This window comes from Schistocerca serialis, unplaced genomic scaffold (genome assembly GCF_023864345.2).
Source record: "Schistocerca serialis cubense isolate TAMUIC-IGC-003099 unplaced genomic scaffold, iqSchSeri2.2 HiC_scaffold_1407, whole genome shotgun sequence".
NCBI classification, from domain to species: Eukaryota; Metazoa; Arthropoda; class Insecta; order Orthoptera; family Acrididae; genus Schistocerca; species Schistocerca serialis.
In genome coordinates, this window is record NW_026047633.1 from 1,857,825 (window position 1) to 1,880,161 (window position 22,337).

Sequence of the window (22,337 nt, forward strand, 5' to 3'; positions counted from 1 at the left end):
TAGAGGTACTCACGGTACCCTCCGCCACATCATCTAACTTAAAACTAACTTACGCTAAGGACGACACACACGCCCATACCACAGGGAGGACTCGAACCTCTGACGGGGGCAGCCGCGCAGACCGCGCGGCGAACGGTGGAAGGTATCAACACAAAGCCATCAGACGTGACGAAAAGGGAGATCCGAGTTCGAATCTCAGTCCAGCACCGACATTTTGCACATCTCATGCCGAAATAAAATAAGAATCAGCTGCCCAGTGATCTTGCACGATGAGTGGCACATTCATCAAAAAACACTCTCGCGTAAGAAAGCTCACTGGTGACTGACTTTCAACCTGGCATGATTAGGCCTCCGCCATGGCCCAACCTATAAGGACTCTCGCGCAACAAGTAGCAAAGTGACGTCTCTTATGTTCGTTTGGAACCACGGTGCAACACTACATTCTTCAAATGCCGTCACCAGAGGTGAAGATGTGCTGTTCGCACTTCTTAAATTGATTGACTTATGTGAGAAGCTAGCCCTGACCATCACAAGAATCATTCCAAATGAACACCCGTCTGCACAGAGCATTGGTTCATGACTGTGTCGTAATGAAGGCCTTTCCGCACTAATGGAAAATTCCGATTCCGTGGAGGTCGATTACAACCTGTTGGAAACGTTTCTTTCTCGGTCCATATCGACAGTCACTGGCCACCTTGGCTGCCTAAGGCGTGCTCCTGACTTGGTTCTGTTATCCCCGAAATGAGATCACGTTAAGAGGCAGCTGCACGAACGGCCAACACGGTACAGTGCGCAGATTTCTGCAGGATGTGCCTCTCCACTTGCGGTTCTACGCTCATAGTATTTCGGGTCTATTCACAAATTTGTGTAAACCCTACGGCCAGATATCGAACATACTCTCGTCTTTGGATTTCGTGTCGCATAATTGCATTCCTGCAGAATTTTATGGGGAGAGTACTGAAGCATGTAAGCAACCAGGATAGATTATACCTAAAAACTGGACAAGTTTCTGTCAAAACTTAAATCGTGTTTGCAGGTGCTAGTAACATAATAATTGGATGGATGAAAACGTGCACTTTTGAAATGCAGCAAACAGCTGAAGTATTGTTCTGCAAGGCGATTAAGGCCCAACTGTCAGGAAGGTGGAAATAAAATAAAATCTCTGAAACTAATAACATATTTTAGTCTGCTGTACTCATATCAATGTATTTTACTTCACTTGATAGCTCCCGGCCACAGAGATCAGTTTTCTTTTCGTTTGACGTGACAGCAATAAACGAAGAGGAGACAGCAAAATCACTAAACGTAAACGCAGGCCACGTGGAGGTCAGCCACCTCCCCACCATAACTCACAAGGAGACCGCACGACCACGTGGTCGGGGATTTGTCCGAAATTTTGCGTGGTCAAAGACACCTAACACCTCACGTGGTTAAAATATTAGGACGCACTACTCGGAAAATCCCGTGAAAAATCGGTCCAAAGTTTCTCAGGTGCCTTATGAGTCTAAAATGTTGGTCCAGTGCCGAGCCGCCGTGTGGTATTATTTTGTGAATAGGAAATTTTCTACGAACTCCAGACTACATTCCATTCATCTGGCAGATTCCCCTTCGCGTACCACTTGCAACTTGATTGACACAGATGAACATCAATTTGCCTGTGGAAATGCAAATAATATATGGTTGTCAATCAGAAAAAAATTAGCAACTATGCAGAGAAAACCGCCGTATTTGATAACGCCAACGTGGCTTTTATACCCGGAAGAAGAATTATACCCCACCTCAAAGAAAAATGCCGTCAACTGGTTGAAGGGACACGCGGTATTTTACCTGCTGTCCAGTAAAGAAAGGAGCAAAGGAGATTTTTGGACGTACATCTCCGACCAGCATCACAAGCTACTACGCATAAATAATTACTATGATACATACGCCAACTTCCTCATAAGAAGCATCATGTGAACTCCATTTTCGATTATGCGATTCAGAACACGAAGAAACGAGAGACAATTTAATCTTTGAAAAACAAATACGATCAAGTGACGAATTTCACTATCTGGTTTAGGCCTTGATTTCTTCTAAAATGTCAAGAAACCTGTAATTAATTTTCGTTAGTTTTATTGCGCTCTATGAAGCAACAGATCTTACAGATACAGCCCAAGTTGTGATATACATACGAGGTGTCGATAACGCACTTTGTGAAACAGAGGACGTTTTGGACTTAGTACCTTTGAAAGGGACTACTACAGGTGCGGACTTACTCCCAGCTGTCGAGAAAGCGATTGATGGTGTCGGTATGGAATGGAATCGGTGAGTCTCAAATGGTTCAAATGGCTCTGAGCACTATGGGACTTAACTTCTGAGGTCATCAGTCCCCTAGAACTTAGAACTACTTAAACCTAACTAACCTAAGGACATCACACACATCCATGCCCGAGGCAGGATTCGAACCTGCGACCATAGTGGTCGCGCGGTTCCAAACTGTAGCGCCTAGAACCGCTCGGCCACCACGACCGGCGGTGAGTCTCAGTGACCACAGATGGAGCACCATCAATGCAAGGCCATCAGAGAGGACTCCTAGCACGGATGCGCCAAAAGCTAGGGCGCACAAATGGGACGTATGGAATTCACTGCATTCTGCATCGAGAGGCGCTTTGTGCAAAATCAGTAACGTTAGCAAACGTCACGCAAATTGTTGTGCATACTATGAACTACCTGAAGACACATGGGCATAAGCATCGCCAGTTTCGGCGGTTCTTTGAGGAATCAGGAGCGGAGTATGGTGACATAGCTTACTATACTGAAGTACGCTGGATCAGTTTAGGTAAAATGCTGAAAATATTTTTTGATTTACGTTTGGTCATAGTAACATTCTTACATGAGAAGGGGAAAAGTGAACCTATGTTGGAAGACCCTTGTTGGATATCAGACCTTGCATATCTTGTGGACATTACGTCTCTCATGAACAGCCTGAACGTCAGTTTGCAAGGTAAAAATAATTTAATTTTTGACATGTTGGAAAAAGTAAATGCCTTTGAAAGGAAGCTTGCGGTTGGGAGCGCCAGCTAATGACAGAAAACACTGCACATTTCCCGACTCTTGGACTGGTCCATGAAAGTGCTAGATTACAAGAATACGTATCAATAATTGGAAAAATTAAGAAACAATTTCGAGCACAATTTGCAGATGATACGAGTTTGCCTCCTGCCATTCGCCTCTTTGCTCGACCGTTCTCGTCGTCAGAGATGCTCCGAATGTTCTACAGATGGAACTGATCGACCTACAGTGCAATGCAAGACTAAAGGACAAGTTCTTTGCAGTGCGAAGTACAAAATAATTCTACGAAAATTTTTCACAACGAGAATTTCCACACCTGCACAAAGATGCCGCGAGACTTATGTCCATGTTCGGGTTGACGTATGTTTGTGAAAGGTTTTTCTGGGTGATGAAAATGAATAAATCAAGGTTTATATCAAGCATAGTGATGAAAATCTTCACAACTGCTTCCGTTCGTCAATGAGCTGAGCTTTTATGCCCGATATTAAATATATCATTTCTCATGACCAGTGATAAATGTGTTTGGATTTATTCCTTTCATAATAAAAAATTATTGTTTACTAACTGTGCATTATTGCATCATTCTGCTCCATGGTACATTATTATCAGGAAAATTGCTCATTAAACCGATTGTTCCAATGTATACTTACATTTAGGGTTTTTTTTATGTGTGAAGGGCTACGCTCAGCTGAAGTCGATAAACAATAACCTTCATCTAATTGTCGGTTATTATGCAGATTTTAGACGGAACTGATAATAGTATTGAAATAGCAGGTGATCGAGAGGTCTGCGGTTATTATTCTGTTCAGAGGTCAGTGAGACAGAAATTATGTGAGTGTAACTGAGGGCACCGAGAATTAGTTATAGGAAACCTTGCATTAGTTTAATGTTATTTGAAATCATGAATAAGGTTCGCTGGAAGTCGCTGACTGCTCTCTTTCTTAAATACTAGATCAAAAACATTACGCGTATTTGCGTGCCGTCAGTCAAGCTGCCTTAATAAAAACCCACGGTTGTTAACTGTATTACTTTTCTTACTGGGTTAAACTGGTAACATAAAAGTAGACATCTCAATGAGTAGACTCTGACAGTATTTTAAATGTTTTAATACGCAAAATACCTTCCCATGGTTGGCTTGCAAGCTGTGGAAAGAGCACTAAAATGCGCTGGTACAGAGTACCCCAGCAAGTGGATAAAGCGACATCTGTGCATAGAAACGTGCACTACATGAATGCTGAGGCTGCTGCATACACGCTGTGACCCGGAAGTTGCAAATGTGCAGGAGCACCGCACGCGTGCAGAATTTCTGGCCGGCCCTGAGAAAGCAGAATTTATTACTATCTTAGAAAGCAACAGTAGATCATTTTCGGTTAACCCGGACTGGCTCAAAATTTTGGATACTGTATTGCAACTCTGGATCATGATCCATTCTTCGTGGAACCGTATTCAGTACCTTTTTCTAAGATACAGGCCATGCAGAATGAAACAGATAGGATTATGGAATGAGGAGTGATATAACACAGTAACAGCGAATATATCAGTCAACTTATCATTGTAAACAAGGATGGAGGAGTACATGTGGCCATTGATGCACAAACTCTAAACAAAGTAAAAAGAGAGGTACACAGGCCCGAAAATCTGGACAAAATGTTGCAAAAATTTCATAATGAGGTATTAAACCAGCTTCGACATGACTGCTGGCTATTGGCAAATCCCATTAAGTCTAGAATCGTATGAATATAAAGCAATCCTGTTTACCGGGAAATGTTATCGATACAAAGTAGTTCCATTTGGACTGAATACCTCTCTGGCAGTGTTTATGAGAGCTCTGGACTATGTTAGGAGAGGAGTTGAGTTTCAGGTTAACTACGAGGGCAGTTCAATAAGTAATGCAACACATTTTTTTTTCTCGGCCAATTTTGGTTGAAAAAACCGGAAATTTCTTGTGGAATATTTTCAGACATTCCCGCTTCGTCTCGTATAGTTTCATTGACTTCCGACAGGTGGCAGCGCTGTACGGAGCTGTTAAAATGGCGTCTGTAACGGATGTGCGTTGCAAACAACGGGCAGTGATCGAGTTTCTTTTGGTGGAAAACCAGGGCATCTCAGATATTCATAGGCGCTTGCAGAATGTCTACAGTGATCTGGCAGTGGACAAAAGCATGGTGAGTCGTTGGGCAAAGCGTGTGTCATCATCGCCGCAAGGTCAAGCAAGACTGACTGATCTCCCGCATGCGGGCCGGCCGTGTACAGCTGTGACTCCTGCAATGGCGGAGCGTGCGAACACACTCGTTCGAGATGATCGACGGATCACCATCAAACAACTCAGTGCTCAACTTGACATCTCTGTTGGTAGTGCTGTCACAATTGTTCACCAGTTGGGATATTCAAAGGTTTGTTCCCGCTGGGTCCCTCGTTGTCTAACCGAACACCATAAAGAGCAAAGGAGAACCATCTGTGCGGAATTGCTTGCTCGTCATGTGGCTGAGGGTGACAAATTCTTGTCAAAGATTGTTACAGGCGATGAAACATGGGTTCATCACTTCAAACCTGAAACAAAACGGCAATCAATGGAGTGGCGCCACACCCACTCCCCTACCAAGAAAAAGTTTAAAGCCATATCCTCAGCCGGTAAAGTCACGGTTACAGCCTTCTGGGACGCTGAAGGGGTTATTCTGTTCGATGTCCTTCCCCATGGTCAAACGATCAACTCTGAAGTGTATTGTGCTACTCTTCAGAAATTGAAGAAACGACTTCAGCGTGTTCGTAGGCACAAAAATCTGAACGAACTTCTCCTTCTTCATGACAACGCAAGACCTCACACAAGTCTTCGCAGCCGAGAGGAGCTCACAAAACTTCGGTGGACTGTTCTTCCTCATGCACCCTACAGCCCCGATAGCGCACCGTCGGATTTCCATATGTTTGGCCTAATGAAGGACGCAATCCGTGGGAGGCACTACGCGGATGATGAAGTTATTGATGCAGTACGACGTTGGCTCCGACATCGACCAGTGGAATGGTACCGTGCAGGCATACAGGCCCTCATTTTAAGGTGGTGTAAGGCCGTAGCATTGAATGGAGATTACGTTGAAAAATAGTGTTGTGTAGCTAAAAGATTGGGGAATAACCTGGTGTATTTCAATGCTGAATAAAACAACCCCTGTTTCAGAAAAAAAAATGTGTTGCATTACTTATTGAACTGCCCTCGTATTTATGTAGATGATTTATTTATCTCCAATGAAAACTGGCAAAAAAAGCTCCAAACTGTTGCTCTTCAAGCAGGAGGTATCACTTTAAAAATACAGAAATGTGAACTTGTAAAATTAGAATTTAAATTCTTGAGCCATATAATTACTACTACCGGCATTAATAAGGACCTGGAGAAAGCTACGTGCCTTAGAAAAATTTCCCCCACCAAAAAATAGGAAACAGTTGTAAGCCTTTTTAGGTTGGTGTGGATTTTACAGAAAATTTGTTAAGAGGAAACCCTTCAATAATCCACACTTGAACAATCTATAAAAAGATTTAGTGCTTTTGTTTGGACAGATGAGAGTCGGCAGGATTGTGAATCTTTAAAGATTAAACTTTGACATGATAATGTTTTACATCACCCAGTACTGTATTCAATATGAATACTAACACTAGCACCTATGGGATTGGTATTGTAATTTTCCACGAGATAAATGGTACAGGAAATTTAGCACATAAAACTATAGCTTTTGCCAGCAGGGCATTGACAGGAAAGGAAAGGAACTATACCATATCAGAGGAGGTAGCCTTGGCCATATTATGGGACCTATAGAAATTTATAGATTGGTGGGGTTTTAAGATCATCACACATTGACCACAAAGCTCAAACATTCCTTAAAGATTGTTGCCTTCTTAATGGCAGGCTCACCCAATGGGCTTTATACCTGCAACAATTTAATTATGAAATCTGCTATGTAAAGGGTACAAAAAATTATGTGGCAATGAATTGTCCCAATGGTACTGATTAAGTACCCAAGGAATGCAATGGAGATGGAACTTTCCAAATTAATTACATGAAGAAGTTGAGGGAAAAAATGAATTTGAACAGATTTGCAAAACCATGTGATATCATCAAAATGAGCAACCAAATTGGAAATCTGTATAAGTAAATTTTGATTTTTAAAAGTATCTTGTATAAGAGGAAAGGCTTCATTACTGAAGAATGCATGGTGTGTTGGCCTACCCAATTTGATACAGACGTCAGATTATTTTCACTAGCATTGGGCCAAAGGAGTGTCTAGATAAATTGGCTAGTGTTATAGTGATTGCCAATAGTACGAGTCGAAAGGTAACTGAACGTATTAGGTCTTGTGACATCTGCCAGAGAGCTAATGTAACCAATAGAACTAATCAAGGCCCACTGCAGAACATGTTACCTAAAGATACCATGGATTTACTGTCTGTGGACCTGTATGGACCCCTCCCCACAACTTCTGGTAATTGTAAATGTATTTTAGTGATTTCGGAAGTATTTTCTAAATTTATATAATTGTATCTCCTGAAAAAGGTGGATGATTCAGTATTGGAGAAGCATTGGAAAACCCAGTGCAGTACTGTCCAATAATGGCCACAATTTAATTCCAAAACCTGGAAAGACGGAATGGAGCAGAATGGTGTAGAAACTAAATATATTTCGGCCTACCATGCAGGAAGCAACCCTGTTGAGCGGTATACGAGGGAAATAGGATGGTTATGTAGGACCTATTGTCACCATAACCACTGAGCTTAGAGCAGATTTGTATGTGAATTTGAGAGTTTAATGAAGACCTTGCCTCATGGGTTTACTGAGTTCACACCTGGGGAAATTCTGCTCACTACTAGGAGCAAATGTTTAAATGAGGAAAAACTAGAGTTCCCACTATTTACAGATTTGGGATTAGCCCAGAAGAAAGAACTGGTAAAAGAAAAAACAAAGCCAAAACGAGATCTAAAAGGCACAATAGCAACCTGAAATTTGCCATGTTCAAAATTGGAGACTATGTTCTTCTGAAGACCCATGAATAATCAAGTGAACTTAACCACAAAATTTCTAAATTTATGTATATATATAATGGGCCATTCACAGTACAAGACACACCTCACAACAATGCCTACTATTTAATCTACCCAGAGTCGAAGAAGCTCCTTGATGCCCATAATGTAGTGGATCTCAAACTGTATATACCTAGGAATGAACAAATGAAGAAATCATACCTGACTAAAAATGTATATTATGCTGTAGATGAAATAATGTATCTATCCTATGAAGCTACTATACTGTATTTAACTGTAATTTATGTTCTTATAAAAATGTTGTTACCTATGTAAAATTGCTGTTGCTATCTTAGAAGTTTCAGATTTTAAAACCTGTTGCAAAATATGTGAAACCCTGTACTGAAAGGGCTACAAGCAAATGTTGCCAAATTGAAAAGAAATGTGGAATGCCTTAAATACAGAATGGGCAGCACGGAAGACTTGCCAAAGTGGGGAAAAAAAACTATGTCTGTAATGACTGCCAAAACCCAAAATGGGCAGCCAATTCATTAATGTGATATATAATTTGTTAATGTTGTCAAATGCAGTGCAAGATGCTATTGCAGGTAGCAAAATTATTTTATTTTCATATCTGTTAGTGTTGTATGTGTTTTGCTACAGTTTTCAAAGACGGACTGTGTTTCAAATAAAGGCAGTAAGAAAAGAATAGTAGGTTCAGTTTAAATATGTTTGTTTATGTAAATATCTAAGAATGGACTACTATTATTAGAATCAGCATTGTAAATTTGTAAATTCAAAATCATGCTATAGGATGTGTTGCATGTACAATGTCAAATTGCTTGTGATATTTGTAGGGGGTATTCTTGTATGTGTATACCTACATTTCTTGAATGCTTACAAAATGCTACTCAATATTCTTGGCAATACAGATAAATTTTGCTTACTACTCAACTTACTGTTTCACAAAATGGGAGTCATTTGTGACAGGTGTACATAATTGAATAATGTTGCTTATGTCTTGTTTTGGTAATGAAGTGTATAGTGTTTTAATGTGTTTTGCAATGTATTCCTTTCATGCTCAACTCTGGATGAAGTGATTATTATTTTCGACTGCTTGGTACGATTAAGGTGTTATTGATGTTTGCCTAGCAGGAATCTTCAGTGAACCCTGGGGCATATGTAACATCCATGTTTGACCTACTTTGTATTTCTATTTCTATTTGTAGAGTTGCTTATGTAGAGTGCTGTATCTGTCATATGCAGAGTGTTTTACCTGTCACGGAAATTCTTAGACAATGTATACATATTTCAGTTATGTGAACTTTTTGAACAATGTTCAATTTATGCTTATGAATGTAAATATGAGGCAGAGGAACTTAAGAGAGTTATATATGGACCTCTGATGCTGCATTTGGTGATACCATTATCATGGCATTGTTTTCGGCCGTTCAAAAATATAATTCAGAAAATCTATAACAGGGCGAGGCCAACAGTACTACCATGACTACATCACTGCCATGTTAACAGCCACTGCAAATCATACCACCAGTGCCACCAGCCTTCCATCAAATTGTTTATATTTGGCACTCTGTAAATGGACCAGGTATTTGTGAAATTTGGTGGATTTTAATAACAATCGTGGTGCTGCTGAACGCTCTATATTACACCTGTGATTATCCCAAATCACAAACCTTGAGAATCCTATCCTAGTGAATTTAATTCCGCGTGTGCTAATTTATTATGAAAAGACTATTAAGCAGCCGTAAAAATAGTTGTGATTGCTTTCTAATGTGTGGACTTATTGTGTTTCAAGTTCAGTTTAATAATTTGAGAAATACACCACTTCCAGTGCATTTTTAAATCAATCTGCATTAATTTTCTTAAATACTTTGCCTTACGTAAAAGCTGTCCAAAAATAGTAAAGTTGTTAGATAAAAGAATAATAATACTGATTAGAAGTGAAAAAGATTATTAATTGTTGCATTTATGCACTTTGATCAGAATTACAAAGTTTTATTACTGTTCATTCCATGAGAAGGTGTTTTAACTTGAATTTAATGGTGTTGGCATTTGCCTAGCCAACTATATTTTGAGAGGGTTAAAAGACTACTTTTCAAAGCACATTTGTTATTTGAAGAGTTATAGTTTGTTGTGCTTCACTTAATGAATAAATATTGATGAGAATACTCACCATTTTCCATACACACTTGTGAAGATTTGTTAATGAGCATGGCTGTTCAAACCATGAAACTTTAAGGCCCTCATGTACTAAACTAGTTAGTTAATGAAGCAAAGCAAAGGTCCCTGCAGAGCCAGTGTAGTTAGATTTGCATTCTGTTTAATTGCTTCAAACTGGGCTCAATAAAGAAATATTTACTGCATTAGCTACTTTAATGCAAGCTGGGTAACATAAAGGTATAGAGACCGTGTACTAGCAATGATGTTATATGGTATGATAATAATAGACCTCCTGATTTAAATTAATCACTTCATGCTCTACCCTGTTCCGTATTGCTATTAGTATCGTGTGTTGGTGACTGGTTCTATTAACTGCTGTATCTAATTCATTCAAGGCAGGGCTTAATTTTCAAACTTTTAGGTGCCATAAGGCACCCCCTTCTACCACTCCCCCCACTGGCCACGGAGAGAGACTTGTGATAAGACTTACAATGAGAAATTCTTTCTTAAATACAGTTCTGAAATTCAGGTTTTTAAACCATAATATCTTATAATCAAAAACATAACACCACAAGGTTCCACCATCTGCCGTACCAGTGTCACTTTGCTACATAGTTCTGCTTCACACTTATTGGCACCAAGTCATACTCACGACATCACGTTTTCAAATGCTGCCAGCCACAAAGTTCAAACAGTTTTTTGGTAGCTGCTCTATGAACGTGTGTTCAGTATTTATCAACAAGGCATTTAGCAGTTAATGACTAAGATATTCCTGCTCCATCTGGGTCTAGTACAATTTTGATTTCCCACGTCTTCACGCAACGTTAATTCTGTGAGCATTTTGTACCACAGCAGCTGATCGTTGCGTCATGCCTGAGTTGATAACAATGCAAGATAGAGTTAAAACATTCCCCCCTCCCTCTTCCTCACCCTGAGGCTGCTGTAATCTTCCTCCTCTCCTCCCCACATCATGTTACACTGCCATGGGGAAAGACTATATGTAATGTTCTTCAGTCAGATTTTGTCATTTGAAACTTTCATGATAGTGAGTGAAAAAGAAATCACAAGTTTTATTTATACAGGTAATAAATAAATTCCCTTCTGAATGTAAAAAGTTAGCTAATAGATTAAAAAATATGTATGACTTAACTTCTGCACTTGTAAAATAATTAAGTAGTTCCTATGTTACTAGCCAAAGAGAAAGGTCTTTACCATTTAATTAACATGAGACTCAACATGTAAAAATTGAACTGAAAAACCACTATTGTTCCCAGAATGAGATTTCCACTCTGCAGCGGAGTGTGCGCTGATATGGAACTTCCTGGCAGATTAAAACTGTGTGCCGGAGCGAGAGTCGAACTCGGGACCTTTGCCTTTCGTGGGCAAGTGTTCTTTATGTTATAATAATTGGGAAATGATAAACTCGTCATAGAGATGACAGATTTGTTCTTTTCCATAAGCCCATAGTGTCTTAACTGAGAAAAACACATTTCATGAGTAGCCGCTGCAAACTGAATATTTACTTATTAAACCACAAACAATCAAAAGGGACCTGTTATTATAAATGTTAACAAATTTGCTGCAATCTGACCGAAAAACGTTTTACATGTAGAATACATCTTGTAGGAAAAGCAATCAACGCATTTGGCATTGGGAGAGAATTATTACAAAAATAAACATGCACTTATATTAAAATCAGCTTCACAGTGAAGCCTACCATTTCAGTCAAAGTCGCACTTATAACAATCATCTATCTTTGGCGAATATTTTACAAAAATGTCAAAGCTTCTTGAGTTCCATTATAGCTCTGTTAAAATTACTTTTTCATTTCCAATAACATACTGTGTATATAAAGAAATTGGTTTGTACATGAAACCATTATTTAAACAATTTTACTTCAGCGGGCTGCACGAAGATGTTACACTGTTTCAAGCAGCAGTTCATAACTTCAAGAATCCCACATCTCAGTAGATTTTTAGCTCTATTTGCCGTTCAACAGTTAAACCGCTAATGACCAATAAACTGAATCGGTCGGATTGAGTATTGATCTGTTAACTCATTTATGACAAAATTACAAATGATTCCAAATCAAGAATATCACATTAATAATAAATTGTACTGAGCATTAATTTTGAGATTACAGTTCTGTAGTTTGAAATATGAATTTAATTTCCCTTCACTCATAAAATAAGTCCTGTCAACATGCAGTATATATCTTTGACCTAAGGGTATACAACTTTGTTTAAATATTTCCCTTTAAATTTTATTACACTTTCAACATAGTGTATTAACTTAAAATGACAAACATCTGTTATCCTGACAAAAGTCAGTGGCATATGACCAGTCAGTTTATACAGAATATACATTGTGTATTTATTGTTAAAAAGTACCTTTTTAGGATGTATTATTAACCGAACTGATAGTTTTAACTAAGTTCATACTCAGTGGCTCAAATAAAGGAAGAAAAAGTAAGCACTGTGAAATTATTTCAAACACAATCAATGGAGATGGATTAAGAAAAACATTTCATAATACAGAATTATCCTCATTATACACTTTATCACTTCGTGCTTTTGACTGTGTAGCAACTGCAGAATGATATCCCTTCGCCATCCAAGACACCCATTTTCATATCTAGCTACAGGTGGTCCCAGAAGTCTGATGCGTAATGAACTACAAACAGTGCTGATGTAGAGTGACGATCTCAGTGGTGTCATAATTAAGTTCATTGCAGAAATGCCACGTTCACACTCTGCAATCGACACTGCAATGCTGTTTATTATTGATACAAAATTTTTGAACATTGGTGGCTGTACAAGAACAGTTGGCATTTCTCCGCTTAGTACTGGTTTCAGACCCCGTTTGTACTCCCTGAAGTCCTTCATTATTTCAGAGGACTATTAATCTTAAATCTGTCACACATTCGAAAATCTCTTTCTCCGTAAGTGATCAATATGTTTTTAGGCCAGAATTTCAGGTGAATGGCCTTCATGTAATTCATAACATCATCTTAGCTTTCAGATGCAACCTGGATGACAAATTATTTGCCAAGCTGCGATAAAACTGTTTATCAGGAATCTTAGAAATATTTGTTCTTTGAGAAAGTTTAACACTTTGAAAGTTCATATTTTCCAGTGCAATGTTAGCTACATTTGCATGTTGTCCCATTGAATCAACCAGACTTTCAAACACTTTTAATAAAAGTGTAATGTCGTTGTGAGCTTGAACAAGTTTAACACTTGATCTTTGAAGCTGTAGGGATAGCTCGGCCAACTCTTCTAAGGCATCAGACATTACAGCTAGGTTGGAGACGAAAGATGTAGATGACAATGTATTACAGAGCCCTTTGTAAGAAGACCGTTGTATTGAGTCTCGTTTCGTGTCCTGTGATACTTCTAAAAAATGACTGTACAGAGCCCTGCAATCTTTCCACACAGCTTTTACTGTCAATAAACTGGAGGCCACCCAACGAGTGTCAAACACATGACCAATTTTTAAATTTCTTGCTCCAAACCTTTAGCAGCAACTGCCAACTCACTGCTGTTTTTCGGAGAGCAGCTGAAGATATTTCTAACTTTATCCATGAATATTTTAAAATGATTAATTCCCACCACATCTTCTATCGTGTTGTGCACGGTGAGTTCTGAACGATGATTCAAACAATGCCAGATGAATAAGTTTGGAAACATCAGCTTTGCAAGGTCAGACTTTTTCCTAACACGACAGAAGCTCCATCGCAAGTCAAAGTGATTAAATGGTCTTTCAAAAACTCACAGCCTAGTCCTAGTGATTCAAACTGCTTTAAAAGTTCTTTCAAGATACCAGATGCTGTTGTGTCATTTAGCTCAAAAAGTGTCAAAGAAATTGTCATGGCGTTTTCGCTTTTAACAATGTTCTGAACTATACAATCAAAGCTTTTTTGTGTGAAAGAGAAGTGGCTTTATCCAAAAGAAGTGAAAGTTTGGAGTCACTTTTTATTAAATTATTTATTAGATCTGATGTCATCTGGTCGGAAATATGAATCACTATATTAATCAAGCAACATTTGAACATAGTATTCGGCCCATATCCAAACCATTTTTAATTTGGAGATCAATTTCTGTCTCAAACTCATAAAACGGTCTATTTAACTTTGCTTGCTTATAAGATGTCCAAAAACACGCTCAGTAAAAACTTGTTGTTCCTTTACCTAGTGTAGATACACTTCTACAAACTTGGCCTTTTTTAAATAATTAACCGTGGGTTTTTAGCTTTATAATCTGTACATTGTTCGACAGACCGACAATCTGGCTTTTCATCATCATTACAATTATCAATACTGTCTATAGATGTTTTGTCTGTATCCATATCCACCAACTTATAGAAATTTTCATTTTGCTACAATGACATAAGAGAAGGATCGTCTGATTTTTTGTTTGCATCATCTTCTCCAGCCACAGCTGATGACATGGATTCTACATCTAAACTGTGGTTTTCATTGCTCTCACTAACTTCTTGTCTTTTAGATTAAAAGAAGTCACTAATTTTTGTAGAGATATACGTAACTATTAAACTCTCGTGTCCAATCACAGTCTCGCTGTGTAAATAAACACTACGAACTAACCGAAACAGTGCTGTCGGTTCTGAGCAGAACAACAACTGAACTGCAAGCGATTGACCTACATAGAGTGACTGAGTAATATCGTTGAACTTTAATTCCTAAAGTGCCTGTTGGATTGTCTGTTGGCTTCTCTGTGAGGCAGCGATGGCTAACAAGGTAAACTGATTCAAACTGAAAAAGCAGTAGACACGACCTGTCTGAATCGTGGACTACAAAGACTGAATTCACAAACAGACATACAGATAGGCGATTGTGACGTGAGAACCACTTATGGGATTTACATGTTTCTTTCTTTAACTCACAGACATATTCATTTACTATCTATTAGTATATATTTCACTACTTTAGGTAGCACAAGAAATAAGCTGTGGCTATAGTTGCAAGTCAAGTCGCAAAAAAGTGGGCTGCCTTCGTGCTCCCTTACAGTACGCTACATAAACTATTACAGCAAAATCATTTGATTTTTTAATGAATTGTAGATCTTAAAAAGAACCACGAAAAGTCAGCAAGAGCATATGTTTGTCTTTCACAGTTGAGTCACACTCACTTTTTCTGCTTTGTGGGTGCTGAAACAGGTAATTTCAGAAGACAAAAATTGTCATTATTCTTCAACCTTAATCTTTTATTTAGGTACATCTTTTTGAGCTCTACAGTTTGGCACTACGTAACGTGATGTAATTCTTATGGACTACGTAATGTATTTCAAGAGAGCATGCTGGCGGAAAACATTTTTACTTCATATAGCCCATGACATTTAAATGGCTGAACAGACTTTCAGAAATTCATCTAAGAACCGTCCTGATTAAACCAGCTGTCAAGTAAAAAAACGGCTTTAAAATTGGAACTTTCGTTTGAGAACTATGTTGGGGCAGACAGACAGACAGACAGACTTATGGGTCAAACATATACATGTCCGTTCTGCATTGGGAGTTCAAATTTGCCCCCTGTGGGAGCTTCTCTCTACTGTATAGTGGCAACCATGTTCTAACAAGGGTGCGGGCAGATAAAGACAAAGGTCAAGAGTGCCGTGGACAAAGGGACGTATCGGCTCAAAAGACTGCCAACTTTTAGTCATGTTTGTTCCATACGCACATTTCATTTTTAGCTGTGACATAAATTGCAACATGGAATGAAATGATTTCATGAAAGCAAATTATAAAGACATTCACATTCAAACACGGCTTACATTATTTATTTCTCATTGCCATACATGAGACGCCTTGCTACTACATCGCTGAGGTTGTTGGCAGTTGTAAACAAAAGGCGCTATGTACCAATCACAACTTTGGAATGATACTCCACTTATATCTCTCTCTCTCACACACACACACACACACACACACACACACACACACACACACACTCTACCTCCTGCCCATCACATCACATTGGCGACCCATTGTCACGTTCACTTGTTCTGGTGCAGCGTTAAATTATAGTTACGTTTTGATTTAATACTATTTCAAATCTCCAGTGCTGTACTGTAAAAAGGGGGAAAAAGAGAGAATTAGAAGAAAGGGAGTTTCTGCGAGGTGCCAGAATGTGTTCTGACCGAAATTAAGCCCTGATTCAAGGTACATGTTGTTGTGGGGATATGCTACTGTTTGCTATCTCATTGGCCATTTGTTTGACTTCCAAATTAGTACTACATTTATCTGCAAGGCTACGTTACTCTGTTGTAATGTGAACAGATATAAAGAAAGAGTTTTGTGTGTGTGTGTGTGTCAAGGAAAGTTAGGTTAGCCTTAGCACTGCCTTCTGCTTTATTACATTGTTTGACAAGAATTCCTAATTAGGCTGGTGACTAATTTTAATACATAACTAATATTTAATTAATAAGACTTGCTTTTGTGCTCGAGAACATCTGTTCCTCACTCAGATGTTTGGTGTTGGTTATACTCTGCTGGGGTGTTTCGGAAACGAATCCCAGTCTGTTTGTTCTGTTCCCATTAGGTTATCTCACGGTCACAACTTTCTCAAAAATTCCTCAGAGAGGTTTAATGTAATCACTGACTGCCATTTATGGTGGTCGGTGGTACCGTTACAAGCACTCCCTTTGGAGGAGCCCTCCTGCACCATTCCACCACATGTGGATGGCTCACTTGCTGCAAGGCATTTGTGCGGTTGCTTCGGTATCTCAGCATTTTCAGCTCTTAAGGAGGGAGGCAGAGCTTTAGCTGGTAAAGACATTTCCAGCTGGAGTACATCACAACCAGACACACACTCTGGAGTCAGGTATTGAATTGTAAGGTGCATCCAGGAACAGATGTGCACTCAGATCACAATTCAGTTATGATAATGACTGAGCCAGATCGCTGGTCGATCATCAGCAATTGGCTTATCTTTGGTGCGTCCCCGGGCATGAGCATCTTTGCGTTTTCGGCTGGGGCGCGCGAGACGGCGAGAGGCAGTCGGTTTGGGGCGGCCGGTGAGACTGGCTGAGTTGTAGCTCGGGCGTAAGCACATGTGTGATGTCTGTTACGCTGGGGCTGTTTGTGAATAGTGAAACTCCTGCGGCGGTTACTGGTTGCCTGGAAGGCATTTCGTATAAATTGTGCCAAGCCTCGCAGTGAGAGGGGAGTCCGGAGTTGGCCTAGATGTTTGTACAAATTGTGGTGCCTGTGTGAGAAGCACGGTGTGGGGCTATTGGTTGCTTCGTCCTTCTGGGAGCCACCACAAGCAGATGTTCGGTCGGAATGTGTACAGTTTGTGGTGAGCATAGTGTGAACAAGTTCTCGTGGGATGTGCTCCCGGCCTGACTCTTGGCCTATGTTATTTGTGGGCGCCGACCCCTTGTCTGTTACTGCTTTTGGGTGTCCTGTAAGATTTCACAGCAAAACTGAGATTGTGGGGCATTCTGTGTTTCTGGCTCAGCCTCCGCCTAGTAAGGGGAAAGATTTGGAATTCCTTAATCCTGTAGTTTAAACATATATAAAAAAGTATTTTATTCCCGTTTGATGCCAGACAGATTCAAATTTAGTTTACCTGGTTATTGGCTTAACTCGCACTTCACGCACTAAATCAGCTGATATTGAAATTGTTTTTTTTTTTATTGCTGTTTAATGTCAGACAGATTCAAATGTAACTTCATTTATGTATTTGAAATAAATGTGTTGGATTGACCTTAGTGAATTATGTGCAATCTAAGTAAGAGATCCAGTCCTTCATTAGTGCTTAACAGTGGCGTGTAGTCCAGGTTGTGACCCCCATGCTCAGACCAGTTCGTGAACTAAATTTTAAGAGAATTGTTATGAGAATTCAGTGTGTAAATAATAGGATACTGAAGGAGACAGGAATGGAATAGGAATTTTAACTTCTTTGAGGCTCTAGATGATGCGATAATAAATGGCAATCACGTGAGTATTCACATTTGTCTGCGTAATCCATGAGACAGGAGTCATAACAATGGACTCCCAGAGAAACACCATCCAGGCACTACAGAAGCAACCAAGTGCCTGTAAGTGCAATAGCTAAACAGCTCATGAATAGACCTTATTGAAAAAATAACAACAACATGCAGAAGAATGGAAGACAAAGGGGACAATCTGTTTGAGAAAACTGAATTTGGAGTAAAGGATCGAGGGATAGTGGAAGGGATGTTCAAGAAAAATCAAGAGATCTTTATTGGATTTGCAGATCTTTACATGACATTTGACAGCATGAAACAGTGAAAGTGCATGAAATTTTTTTTAAAAGGTACATATAAGATACATGGAACAGAAGGTAACATAGAATATGTACAATAATCAACAAGAATTGGTATTCTGAATTAAAGATGGTTAAAGATAAGGATGCAGGTAATCTCCACAAATGTTCAGATGAACACTGAAGAAACATTGGTGGAACTGAAGAAACTTATAGCAATTTAATTAAAACTGAAGGTGAAAAGGATTTCATTGATAAAATTCACTGGTGATATTTCTGTGTTCACTGAAAGTCAGACAATCACCAGAGTTGGTGAATGTAATAAACAGTTGAATGAGTGCCAAATCAGGATTAATGAATGGAAGAAAGAGGAAAGTATTGGGGTGTGGCAGAAATAACATTGGTGGCAAAGTTAACAGAATTAAGGACCACACAGTAGACCACTTGTACGGACTCTGGTACACGTGATGCTAATTTACACTGAGGGTCAAAGCACGGTTGTTATAAGGAGTAATGTAGCATGGAATAACAGGAGATTCCTCGCAAAACAAAGTTACTAATGTCACAGATAGGCCTTAATTTGTGTTAGACATACCTGAATGTATGCTTGGAGCACAGTACTGCATAAAAATTAATCATGGATTATGGAAAAACAAGAGGGGAATCAGAGCATTGTAAATGCGGTGCTATTGATGGATGTTTAAACTAGGTGAACTCATAACAGAAGAACTATCGAACATCTCTGCAGAATAGGTGAGGATAGTGTGATATGAAGAAAACTGTGACAAGTACAAGGGTCAGCAGAGTAAGTTATATTTGAAGGCATCAGAGAATAACCGCTGTGGAACTAGAGGTGGTTGCTGAGGTTAAAAACTGTAGGGAAAGACAGAGATAGGAATGCATGTAATTGTGGACTCTGGGAGCTCATGGCACTGCAAATCTGCTGCTCAGACAGACACACATTGTCAACATGTCTGTGGTTACCGAGACTGGCTGTTACAGCAGACTACAGTGGGGCAACCAAGGTGGTCCACACCCTGGCAAGCTGAGGCTCTGCTGGCGTTTGCTTCTGTTTGGTGATTGCCGAGTATATTTCTTGTGACTAACAGAAACTTTATAGCAAATTACTGGGTTCTTTCTCCTCTCTCATTCCTGACAAGCGCCAAAAATGGTCTCATAAATGTGTGTGTATGAGTCTGACCTCTACTAGACCATTACAATACATCTAAAGTAATAGACATTTATCTCATCTGACAGTTTACACATTCAGTGCACTCGTACTCTCCCCATCACTAAATTTTGTGGGCATGACATTGTCTGAATTATTGAAACTTTCTGGCAGATTAAAACTGTGTGCCGGACCGAGACTCGAACTCGGGACCTTCGCCTTTCGTGGGCAAGTGCTCTACCAACTGAGCTACCCAAGTACGGCTCTCATTCTGGAAACCTCCCTCAGGCTGTCGCTAGGCCGTGTCTCCGCAATATCCTTTCTTTCAGGAGTGCTAGTTCTGCAAGGTTTGCAGGAGAGCTTCTGTAAAGTTTGGAGGGTAGGAGCCGAGGTACTGGCAAAAGTAAAGCTGTGAGGACGGGGCTTGACTCGTGCCCGGGTAGCTCAGTTGGTAGAGCACTTGCCCACGCAAGGCAAAGGTCCCGAGTTCGAGTCTCGGTCTGGCAGACAGTTTTAATCTGCCAGGAAGTTTCATATTGGCGCACACTCCACTGCAGAGTGAAAATCTGTCTGAAATATTGTTGGCATTGGTTTGCTGGTCTTTGTGAATAAGACACTGAACTGTTGACAATAACTATTTTTCCTACCAACCTATTCTTAACTAACCTCTCTCCCATGATACTATGATCTAGTCGTGGGGATACCACCTCTGATTGTATATTTTGATTTTATTCCCAGTTCACTTTGCTGGCCCTCATTAAATCTAGACTGAGCATTTACACTTTGCTTTTCAGTATTTATATCTTATCTACCATATAATGCTGTGTGTGTGTGTTTTGAGGGAACTCACCACATTTGAGAGACAGTGGCCTCATCAGGTGGAGGAGTCGTGGGCCGCGCAGCAGCAGGTGTCCGGCAAGGTGCGCTGGCAGAGGTGGCAGTGGCAGTGGTGGCGGTGGCGGTTCTGGTTGTGGTTGTGGTGCTGGTGGTGGTGGTCCTCGGCTCTGTAACGACTGGTGCACTGCACATACAGAGAGGCAGGGTGTGAGCTGGCTGGGCGTGTCCTCGTGGGGATGTGGAGGTGGCTCACTGTGGCCAGCACACAGGGGATAGGGCTCCAGTTAATACAAATAGCTAGGTTGGATACGCCCACATAAGGCACGCGATCTCCACACGATGTGCTTACTTCATCGATTTCTTAGCCACAGGTGCCCCCAATACTTATCATCTCACATTAAACACCTATCATCATTCCACAACCGCAATAACAGATCGGATACGTCTAGCATCTTGGCTGTACCTTTACATAACACAAAATCTTTCTCTGTGTCATTCTCCATCTCAGCCATATGACTATGGAACGCGCTCCCCTGTGATCTGCGTCTTATCCAGAACCACTTAACATTCAAGAGAGAACTCAAGACTTACATATTAGGGACGGTATAGCCACCATTGTCGTGCCCCTCTCATCTTTTTCTTTCTCCTCTCCATCATAGCTTCGAATTTTACCATTCTATATCTCTTCCTCTAACCTATCTACCTTTTCTATATCTCTTTCACCCCATTCTATCGTCTTATGTCTCTGCTTGATGAGAATAACTCACAAGCTGCAAGAATATAACGAGAAAATTCCCAACTAGCAATAGGACTGACATTCATAAAAGAAAAAATATGTTTACTTTCCTATACATAGTCATTACTATTATTATTATTCTTGATTATTATAATTATTTTTTGATTGTTATAATTATCATTGTACTACTTTTATAATCTCTAATTTTTTCTGTAACACTAATACTGTATAGCATGTTATATGTCCTTAATGTTCTGTAGAAACTGAAATTTGTTGAATCTGAGTATGCCTGGTTAGGTGTAAGAGAGGGCCTGAAGGCCCTAATCTTGCCAGGTAAAATAAATGCATAAATAAAATAAATAAATAAATGAATTACCAGTAAGCTAATAACAATCAGTCGTACCATCTGAGTTTTCCACGGCAGTTGCTCAACCCCGTACAACAGGTAGTTCAAATCTAGGTGCAGCCAGAAGGTACATACAACGCCCAATACTTGCACAAAACATAATTACAGAATTACTGGACATGTTAGCTCAGGTGCTATCGCCATCAAAACTATCCAAACAGCCTGAATTCCACTCCACCTAAATTGTATGATGATGATGAAGTCCCATATTCCTTGACAGTGTAGGGGAACGACACATGCACCCACATAATGTTACTGTCTTGCAGTTCGTCTGATCTCTTTTTGATATGGACATTCCACCCTACAAAATGATTACTACAAGACCCCACTTGAAGCAACTGATTTGTAACACTGAGTCCACAATCAGACTAATATCACGATAATGTGAATATCGAAACCTGTTATAATTAGATGGCAGCTTGTAAACTCAAGTTTCTTGCAATAAATGACTTCTTGGAAACTAATTTTCAACTTGAAATTAAGTGACGAAAACATTTGTATTAAGACTACCATCCAGGATTCCAATTGAGCACCTATTGTCTCTGTTAACTAAGTACAAAAGATCTTAAATATCATTTCAGCCACAGGTAAGCATGTGTGTGTGGGTGTATGTTGAAATGTTGAAATGACTTGGCATTGTGTTCGATGATTCAAACCTAGCAACTAATAGGATTGTTAACTAAGTGCAATAATACATTACATATCCAAATAT

At 39.7% G+C, this 22,337-nt stretch overlaps 1 protein-coding gene and 1 non-coding gene across 2 annotated transcripts in view; one reads left to right on the forward strand and one right to left on the reverse strand.

Annotated features, from left to right (window-relative positions):
* The window catches only part of LOC126442777 (uncharacterized), an 82,977-nt gene that overhangs the window by 10,619 nt on the left and 50,021 nt on the right, over nucleotides 1-22,337 (reverse strand). The window contains exon 3 of the mRNA XM_050090806.1: nucleotides 20,497-20,667. Coding sequence (XP_049946763.1) covers nucleotides 20,497-20,667 — 171 coding nt within the window. The remainder of the gene's footprint in view (nucleotides 1-20,496; nucleotides 20,668-22,337) is intronic.
* Nucleotides 20,079-20,153, forward strand: Trnaa-cgc (transfer RNA alanine (anticodon CGC)). Its single transcript has one exon. It is a non-coding gene; the product is annotated as a tRNA-Ala (tRNA).